The 9,845-nt window shown below is 51.5% G+C and overlaps 1 protein-coding gene across 1 annotated transcript in view; it reads right to left on the bottom strand.

Annotated features, from left to right (window-relative positions):
• Nucleotides 1-3,109: 3,109 nt before the first annotated feature.
• The window catches only part of ATP9B (ATPase, class II, type 9B), a 255,515-nt gene continuing 248,779 nt past the window's right edge, over nt 3,110-9,845 (bottom strand). Inside the window, exons 26-30 of the mRNA XM_006875888.1 lie at nt 7,285-7,393; nt 6,882-6,939; nt 5,996-6,199; nt 4,997-5,029; nt 3,110-3,246 (exon numbers count right to left, since the gene is read on the bottom strand). Coding sequence (XP_006875950.1) covers nt 3,110-3,246; nt 4,997-5,029; nt 5,996-6,199; nt 6,882-6,939; nt 7,285-7,393 — 541 coding nt within the window. The remainder of the gene's footprint in view (nt 3,247-4,996; nt 5,030-5,995; nt 6,200-6,881; nt 6,940-7,284; nt 7,394-9,845) is intronic.

The following is a 9,845-nucleotide window of genomic DNA, read 5'->3' as shown; positions in this document are numbered from 1 at the left end:
CCTCGCTCCCTGGGGTCACTCACTCCTGGGGACCCCTCACTCCCAGGGGTCACTCACACCCCGGGGTCCCCTCGCTCCCTGGGGTCACTCACTCCCGGGGACCCTCACTTCTCTTTAGTTGCTGTCCACTCAGTTCCGCTGTGTAAATAAACAGCAAGTTTGGACCCTCCACCTTCAGTCCCTAGCAGTCTCATGAAGCACGCGGACGCCCACTGCAGACGCGGAGCTGGACTCAATTTCTCAGTGTTTGTCGCCCCCTGCTGGATGATCCTGGGCCTGCACTTGCGCCCATGGAGCAGATGTTAGATTACCTGTGTCCACCCACCGGAAGGGCAAGGGACCCAGACTGGCATCTAGGGGGCCCACAGGCGTGCTCCTCAGAGTGGGAAACGACGAGGGCCCAGTGGGGCTGGGTGTACAGTGACTACAAGGTGTCTGTCTTCACCACGTCCTGAAACCCCACATGGTTCCAGCTGCCCGTCAGGGTCTTGCTTTGAAGGAACAAGGGTGGCTTCTCGCCCAGGAAGTGCGAGAGTTTCTGAGGGTTGCAGGTGTTACACGTTGAGGAGGGGGCAAGTGAGTTCAGGCATCACAGCAGGCACGGCCCAAGAACAGCCCCCAGGGACCGTCACGCTGAGGGTCTGGGCGTCTGCTGTTTCCCTGTTAACTCAGCAGCTGTCCCAACCAGGGGACAGTTCCCTGGGAATGTGTCCCGTGAGATTTGGGGAAGGATGAGGCCCAGCCAGGAAGAGTCCTCGGTGGGGGAGGCCAAGCCCAGGATGCTGTTTGTGGCTTGACACCCCTTGGTCCCCTGGGCTGGGGTCCTCTTCCTGTGTCAGGGACGGAGTGGACTCAAGGCCAGGTCAGTTCTGGAGTGACCTGGTCACCTGGGTCCCAGTGGCCTACACACAGACTGGTGTCTGGACCCAGCGGCTGCCTTCATATCTGGGGACTGATCCATGATCTCACCTGAATTCAGGGCCCAGAGGACAAGTTCAAGGGGGCTAGGGGAGGGGGTAAGCACTGTACTAACTGCAAAGTGGGCAGGTCAAGTCGCTTTGCAGGGGGCAGTTGTAAAGATTTATAGCCTGAGACACCCTCGACGGGGGCTCTGTGAGATGAAATCGCCATGAGGGCAGTGGGTCTTGCAGGGAGGGCAGGGTCATTGGCAGACAGCAGAGTTCTGCTCCCCGAGTGACCCACAACCCTCCTTGAAGTGTGAGGGAAGGGCTCTTACTGGGCCTGTGTGAACTGTTTGAGGGGAGACAGAGGGGCTAGATGGGGGCCCTCACTCGATCACATGAGGTGTGGTGTCTCAGTGTTCGGGGTCCAATTCCGGTCTGCTGTTCCATGCCCCACCTCTACATTCATGTCTGAGGCCTCCTGGCGCACTGGGAAGGGGCAGGCCAGCGAGAGTCACGCTGCAGAGAAGGAGCATGTTTCAGGTCAGGAGGGGTCCAATGTGCAGCAGGGATGGGGGTCTAAGTGGGTGACAAGTAGCTCTGAGTCCCTCAGGCTGTGGCAGGGATGTCACTGTTCAGTGGGGACAGGTGGCCAGGACCCCTGAGCAGGCCCGTTTTCATTCTGACGGGAGGCTCAGCCTTCCCACACTGGGGTTCGGGAGGCGAATATCTAAGTGACCCTCCATCTGGTGCTCAGTTAACCCACTGCTCCCATGGACCTGGGTGGTTTCGTCACACTGCAGTCATTTGTGAAGGGCCCCGGGTTTAGTTCTCTGAGAGTAGCTGTGGATTGTTGTTGTTGTAAACAGGGTTTCTGAGGAGCAGTTGGTGGGCTTGAATTGCTGATCTTGAGGTTAGCAGTCCAGGCTTCGCCGATAGTGCACAGATGAGGGCTGTTAATGTTCATGTCACAGGTGGGTGGGTGGGTGGTGGAAAACACAGGGCGGGTCCTTCCACACCTCATGCTTCCTGGTCCCCAGGGTCACTCTTCTTACGGGCTCTTCACTACGGCCCAGTAGGGTCCAGTAACCTCTCGCACAGCCATACTGACAGAGCGTGGAGCCCCCAGGAGCCGTTGGCAGTTCAAACCTACCAGCTGCTCTGTGGGGGACAGAAGAGGCTTTTTGCTCCCGTTAAGACTGACAGCCTCGAGAACCCTATGCAGGGTCTCTGTGAGGTGACACTGACCTGAAGGGCTTTGTGGGAAGGGGATGGACTCTTGGCAAGATGGCCATGGAGAGTCTCAGGGCTGAGGCCACTAACATTACACAGCGACACCTGGTGGAGAGTGGAGGACGTGCTCTGGAGGTTACTCAACAGGACGGAGCAGCAGCGGTGGCCTTGAAAACGTTTTGAGGTGCACAGCAGCTAGTGTGTCACCTGCGGGCGCAGCCAGCCTCCAAGGGGACCTTGGGCGTTGGGGGTGGGAGTGGGGGTGGGGTGCAGACACAGGCCCTGCTGAAGGGAGGCACCGGGCCACCCTGGGACACAAGCAAACTTCCCGCTCATTACACAGACCATCTCCCTCTAAGCACGCTGCTGACAGGCCACATTCCCTGCTCAATGGGACATTTCCCCTCACCCAATCACAGCTTGGAAGAAGAAGGCCTTTCCTGGCCAGACAGGAAAGCAGGGGACAGGGCAGGTGGGGTGCTGAGTGGCTCCCTGTGAACAGGGGGCGCTTCTCACTGTGAGGAAGCAGACCTGCCGGTTTCCATGACTACATGTGACTGTCCACACCTGATGAGGAGCATCAGCTACTGCTGCAAGCACACCTGTAGACTGTTTATGGAGAGATGACGTTCCATTAGAACATCAAAGAAGGAATGTGACTATTAAGAAATCTCTCAACACCAGAGCCGGATCAATCCTTTACGTAACAGTGAAAAGACACACTTAGGGCTCACGTCAACAGAAATATAGCTGCTTTAACAGGTCAACAAACAATCAAAAACAACAAAATAGACTGGAGGAAGGAGTGTCTGCCCTCATGGGCTGGAGCTGGTCTTGAGGTGAGGCCCAAGGACAGGCTCTTTGCCTGTGTCTTGTTCCTCTCCATGGGGCTGGGGAAGGTGCTGGAAGCAGTCCCATCGTGGGCGGAGTGCTGTTCCTCAGAAAGTGACCAGTCCCATAGTCGGGGATGGCCCTCAGGAGGTGAGCTTGGAGTAGTTGGGAGGAGAGAGCTTTCGCTTTAGATACTTGAGGGTGTAGAGTGGCAGACAGCTGACCAGTGTGATGGCTGACACTTTCCACAGGAAGGTCAAAGTTGTGATGAAGGCAACGTCTGCAGGGGACACATCGGAAAGGTGTCAGCATTTAGGTGGGCACAGGGACTTATGTCACACGGCAAGGACCTGATGAGGTCTCACACCTCACAGCGACGGGGACTCACATCTCACAGTGACGGGGATTCACACCTCACAATGATGGGGACTCACACCTCACAGTGACGGGGACTCACACCTCACAGTGATGGGGATTCACACCTCACAGTGATGGGGACTCACACCTCACAGTGACAAGAACTCACACCTCACAGTGACAGGGGCTCACACCTCACAGTGATGGGGATTCACACCTCACAGTGACAGAGACACCTCACACTGACAGGGACTCACACCTCACAGTGACAGGGATTCACACCTCACAGTGACAGAGACTCACACCTCACAGTGACGGGGACTCACACCTCACAGTGACAGAGACTCACACCTCACAGTGACAGAGACTCACACCTCACAGCGACGGGGACTCACATCTCACAGTGACGGGGATTCACACCTCACAGTGACGGGGATTCACACCTCACAGTGATGGGGACTCACACCTCACAGTGACAAGAACTCACACCTCACTGTGACAGGGACTCACACCACAGTGACAGGGACTCACACCTCATAGTGACAGGGACTCACACCTCACAGTGACAGGGATTCACACCTCACAGTGACAGGGATTCACACCTCACAGTGACAGAGACTCACACCTCACAGTGACAAGAACTCACACCTCACAGTGACAGGGATTCACACCTCACAGGGACAGGGACTCACACCTCAGTGACAAGGATTCACACCTCAGTGACGGGACTCACACCTCACAGTGATGACCCCATTATGGAGGTTTCCTGGCCCTCTCTGAGGTGTCTTGCAGAGCCAGTTCAGGGTCATGCTTGGATCCTCCTCCCCACAGAATGGCTCACCTGGACACCAGGTGTACTGATGTGACCAAACACCGCTTCACACCTGTACCTGGTGCTGAGAGCGGTGGCACTCTGGGAGCTCACACCAAGGAGTGGCCTGTCCTTGTACAATCTGCTTGAGTGGTTGAGACTAATTGCCTGGTGTGGTAGCGGCAACTTTACTGGAGGTTTCAGGTGTCCGTCTGTACATGTGCACGTGGGTCCTCAGGATATGCCTTACTCGCCCCTGCTTATCCTGAGGGAAATGTCCCCGGGGCCCAGCAGCCACTGTATGCGTGAATGTTGCGTCACATGCAAGAAAACTGCCTTGGAAATGAACTGTTGGCACTTGTGGCGAGAACAGGTGTATGAGGAACCTACACTGGCCAAGCTTAGGTCGACATGCTGTGGCAAGCCCTTACATTGTGTGGGCAGGAGTCCACCAACTACACAAACTACTGGCCACTGTCTCCTGAGCTGGGTCCCACAGGGCTCAGAGCCACACTTGTGTCTGATTGTGATTTGAGAATCCCAGGTACTCAGACATTAAAACTTATAAGGTGGGGGGGGGGTTTACAACTTTGCAGAGAGGGGTGCCCGTCACCTGTAAACACCACACTTCCTGCAAATGAGCCCAGCAGCCTGCACACAGTTAGCTTGCTTCAAGACAGTGGTCACAAACGCAGCATTTTATGAAGCAGAAGGTGCACATGCCACACACATCAGCAGACGTCCAAGGTGAGTTAGTGAGACCCAGGAAGTCACAGATGTTTTCCGTATCAGTTGAGTCTCTCTGTCAATATTATTTTGCTAAATATCTATACAGTCTTTTAGGAAATGATAACACACCTACCTAAGAAAGCTCCAAAGGACATTCTGCCTATACCTGCTCCAGACAACACAGGGAATGAAGAAAAAAGGGACAGGTTAAGGGAGGTCAGTGTGCTTCAAGCAGCTAGCTGGCCAACACAGACGTACATTAACAGCAGGAAAAGGATGCTGGGACGTGCATTTGTAATTGTGCTTAACGCTTTCATTTCATTGCCTGTTAAAAGTTGTAAACATCACTGAGACATAATAACTAAGTTTCTGTAACTTTATAAACACAAAGCTTGCCCTCCTGGACATGCTCCAAAACAGACCCATGGACATGAGTGTTCACAGAGGCCACAAGGTGGATAGAGTCTAAGTGGCCACAACACAGAATGCGTGAGCACACCGTGGTCCATGCACAGCATGGACTACTTCTAAGTCATGAAGAGACATGAAGTCCTGCTTACCACAATGTGGCGGACTTTGATAACAGCAGGCTGTGTGAAGTTCGTCACAAAAGGATAAACAGTGTATGATTTCACAGGCAAACCAGAGAAACCCAGCGTGTTAGCGGTTATCAGGGGTTAACTGAGGTCACGGGAAACGTGGTGAAATTACCCGGAAAAGGACAACGAGGCTGCAGAACTTGAAGCATATCAATGATGTCACTAAATTATACTTTCAGAAATTGTTGAATTGATGTACATAATTTTAACACAATTTTTTTTTAAAAATGAAAGAGGCGTTAGCCCTAAAGTGTGATGCTCAAGAACAAGTCCCCTACGCCCTGGACCCAAGGGTCTTCCCGTATTCCAGGTCTGCTGAGAGTGGGGCCCACTGTCCTCAGCTCCGTCTTGCGCACGGTGGATATCGAGTCAGGAGTTGTATCTTACCAAAGAAAACAGAAGTTTCTGTAAAGTTTCCTGATGTGGGTTTTATCGTGATCCACAAATTAGGACAATAGACTATGAAATCACAAGAAAACAGCCTCACAGCCACTAACACACCATTGTTCAGAAAATAAAGTCAGACAACTCACCGAAGTACTCATTCAGGAAGGCGAGGGAGGCCAGGTAGCAGCCGAAGCTGAGGAACTCGGCCACCACCATGAGCCAGTGCCACGTGCGGATGGTCAGCGCCACCATGAGCAGCTCCGTCAGAATCAGCGCTGTGAAGGAGATGGCCACCACGTGCACAAACTCCAACTCGAACAGCAGCAGCGCTCCGTACATGAGGATGCCGCCTAGGCACAGGGGGGCTGGGCTTCAGTGCTGGCCTTCTCCACACTGAGGACCACCAAATCAGCCCAGACAAGTGGGCAGAGTGCTGAACTGATCGATGAGTGAGGAGATGTGGTCAGTCGTCAGATGAGAAATACCGAGTGAAGGCTCAAGTGGGTTCTAGCATCTGGAGGTCAAGAATACCTGGACCTGCAGGTGACCTGGTACAGTGAGGCACACCTGTCTATCTGGGATCACACTTCCAACAAAGCCCATGTACCAGGATAAAGTCCATGATCGTCTCATCCTATTTCCCCACCAACTGTCTGAAGACCCCGCACATCTGCACTAACACAGCAGATGACACCTGGCTTCTGACTGCGTCACTCCCAGACCCCCGAGGCTCGCCACCACTCTGGGAAAGGAAGACGCAGGCATACTGCATCAACGTTCCTCTGTGTGAGCATCTAATTAACAGCAGGTCAGTTTGGAGACCCACCACACCAGTCCAGCCCCACACTGCACTGTTACGTGCTCTAATCCCCCCAACTGCAGGAACAGCTACTTACCAGATGAACACAAAGCAACAGTTAACTGCTGGTTCAATTGTTAACTTTTGTAATTGAACAAAACACCAGTAAAAACAACATTGCTAACAGAAGATGAATAAACCCTGTGACCAGTTAAATCGGGGTCTTCTCTTACCTTGGTAAATACTGATTAAAACCCAGATGAGGAAGGTCTTAAAGGACAAGGATCTTCCCTAGAAGGAGCAGTAGGACAGGTGAGTTAGCCAAGTAGGAAAGCATGCTGAGCCGTGTACTCCCAAGGAGCTCGGGCCCGGTAACTTCAAACTCCAGCTGGAAGACTAAGTTGACTCTCTTCCGCGGCCCCTTTCTGTGAAGGGCCAGCCAGGAAACACTACTCGACTCTGCCGTGGCACGCAAGTAACCAGAGATAACGTGCCAACAAACAGGTGTGACTGTATGCCAGGAAATCTCCATTTACAAAGAAGGGGCGACTCCTCAGCTCTACTGGGACCCCTGAAAAGGCCCTTCTGGGACCTCCCAGATTCCCGCACATGGCCTCCAGGAAATGCGAGGCCCACCTTGGTGAGGTCTTTGTACAGCTCAGGATACAGCAGGGCCGTCTCTGGCTTCACATCTTGGTCCAACACCAGAGAGAACACTGGGAACATGGTGTAGATGGTGGCGTACCTGCAAATCCACAGCAAAGACTTCAGGTGGCAACTACGCAAATACAGTAGGACTAAGCATATTTGCTGGGGCGCACTGGCGGTCGAAACCCACCAACTGCTCCTTGGAAATCCTATACAGGGTTGCTATGAGTTGGAACAGATTTAATGGCACTTGATAACAAAAATGCAAATACGGTGCAACTGTGCAAGCCCGGCAGAGCTATGCAAATATGGTCTGACTAGGCGAAAAGGGAACCACCACGCAAATGAAGTGCAACTATGCAAACAGGGCTGTTGCTAAGTGTCACCAAGTTGGTTCTGACTCATAATGACCCTGTGTAAGGTTCTGAGGCTGTAAATCTTCACAGGAGCAGGAAGCCTTGGCTTTATTGTGCAGGGAGACTGGTGAGCTTGAACCAACGAACTTGTAATTCACAGTCCAGTGCTTACCCTGCAGTGCTACCATGCTTCCACGCAAATAAGGCGCAACTATGCAAGTAAGTCTAGAATTTGAGGTCAGAGTTTCAGAAACCACACCACAAAACCTCGAAACAAAAGCTAGCAATCAAGAAAGCCCATTCCTCAAACCTAAGTCTTTATCCACAGAACACTAACACATTCTACAGGTCCAAATGCTCACAGGGAGAGCTAGCTTATTAAAATTTTTATTAAACGTTATTATTCAGAGACAATGAAGGAGCCTCAAAAAGGGCCTGGGAAGACAATGGAAGGAAAATCGAACGTTCCCATGTACCCTTTCCAGTCCCATGATGGTACCATGGAAACCTCAACATCTTGATGGGAAACGTCCCGTCTGTCACAAGGTTCCTCTCCTTCCTGGTGACCCATCTTTGAACCTCTGCAGCCACCACTGTGACCTCCATCTCTACAACGCTGTCATTGTAGAACCCGTGTGTAAGCTGTGAGGACTAGCCTTTTCCTTCATCTTCACAGTTTAAGTCTCTTGAGATCCGGTCTTACATGCATGTTTAGTGCTGAGTGGTTTTCCATGATAAGGGCCACAGTCTATTCATCCCGTGAAAGACCAGCGGGGTTGTTTCTCGCTTTTGGCGATGGTAAAGAAAATGTCCGTGAACACTTCCAGTACAGTTTTTATGTGAAGATGTACTTTCACTTACTTGTGGTAAGTGCCCAAGAGTCCAGTTGCAAGGTTGTATCAGTGGCGTATTCAGAGTGTTTAAAAAGTTGTTAAATGTTTTCCTCAGATGGCTGCTGTACCACGTTATGTCCGGCAGTAACGTGTGTGATCTAGTTGTCTCACCTGTACCAGGTTTGTGGCCGTTACAGATCATTCAGTGGTCCCCACAGGTGAGCTGTAGTAGCTAGCTCATCAGCGTTCGTCTGAATCTCCATCCCAGTGGGGAAAGATGCCGGAGATCTTTTCTGTGCTTTGTCCCCTGCACATCAGGTTTGGTGGAATGTCTGCTCATGTCCTATGTCCATCCGCTAGGTGTACAGCGATCATTTTACTGCTGCGGTTTGAGAGTTTTTTATACATTGCTGATCAGATGGCTAGCAAATATTTTCTCCCTGACTTTCAGTCTCGGAACATGGTTTTTCACAAACACTCCTAAACTTCGAGAGGTGCGAGCCATTTTTCCGTTTAGGGGTTGTGCTTTTGGGTCCAGGCTAAGAACCACTGACTTAATCCTGTTACCAGAAGCATTTCTCTTACACTCTTTGTCTTCAAGTTTTACAGAACTAATTCATGATCTGTTTTCAGACACTATTTGTATTCGGTGTGAGTTACATGTGTTGGTCACAGTTCTCCAGAGAAACACAACCAGTATACTTTCTATTGAGTTGTTTGATCATTTTTTAGGAGTTAGCATGGTTACGAATCGGGCTGCTAATCTCACGGCCAGCAGTTCGAAACTACCAGCCGCTCTGTGGGAGAAAGATGAGGTGTTCTGCTCCCGTAAAGATTTACAGCCTTGGAAACCCTATACAGGGTCGCTACGAGTCAGAACCGACTCCACGGCACATAACCACCACCACCATCACCACACCTTACTGTGGGGGAATAGTTTTCCATTTAGTTCTGTCAATGATGTATGTACTGTGGGACTCTGCTGTTTGCTGCGTCTTCCGGGTGGGCTGGTTCATCTGTCATTCTATAGTTCCTTTCTGTCACTGCTACTTTCTTGTGATGAACATACACATGAAGGACATTTTTCTGTGCTACTTTCACTTTGCCTATAGCCATTGTGTCAAGTGGGCTTCTTATAGGCAGCATATAGCTGATCCGTGGCTTTCCTTAAACCCACTTTGCTTATTTCTGTGACTTAACTTGTGAATTTAGGCAATTTAGATTAAATGTGGTTAATGATAAGGCCACTCCTTGTCTGTCAGTCTGTTGCACTCTGGTGGCTGTGTGCTGCTGTGATGCTGGGAGTCAGACTTGTTGTTGTTGTTGTTAAGTGCCGTCGAGTCGGTTCCGACCCATAGCG

The sequence above is a fragment of the Chrysochloris asiatica genome, unplaced genomic scaffold (genome assembly GCF_000296735.1).
Source record: "Chrysochloris asiatica unplaced genomic scaffold, ChrAsi1.0 scaffold00345, whole genome shotgun sequence".
In the NCBI taxonomy this organism is placed as follows: Eukaryota; Metazoa; Chordata; class Mammalia; order Afrosoricida; family Chrysochloridae; genus Chrysochloris; species Chrysochloris asiatica.
This window is presented reverse-complemented; position numbering and strand designations above follow the sequence as displayed.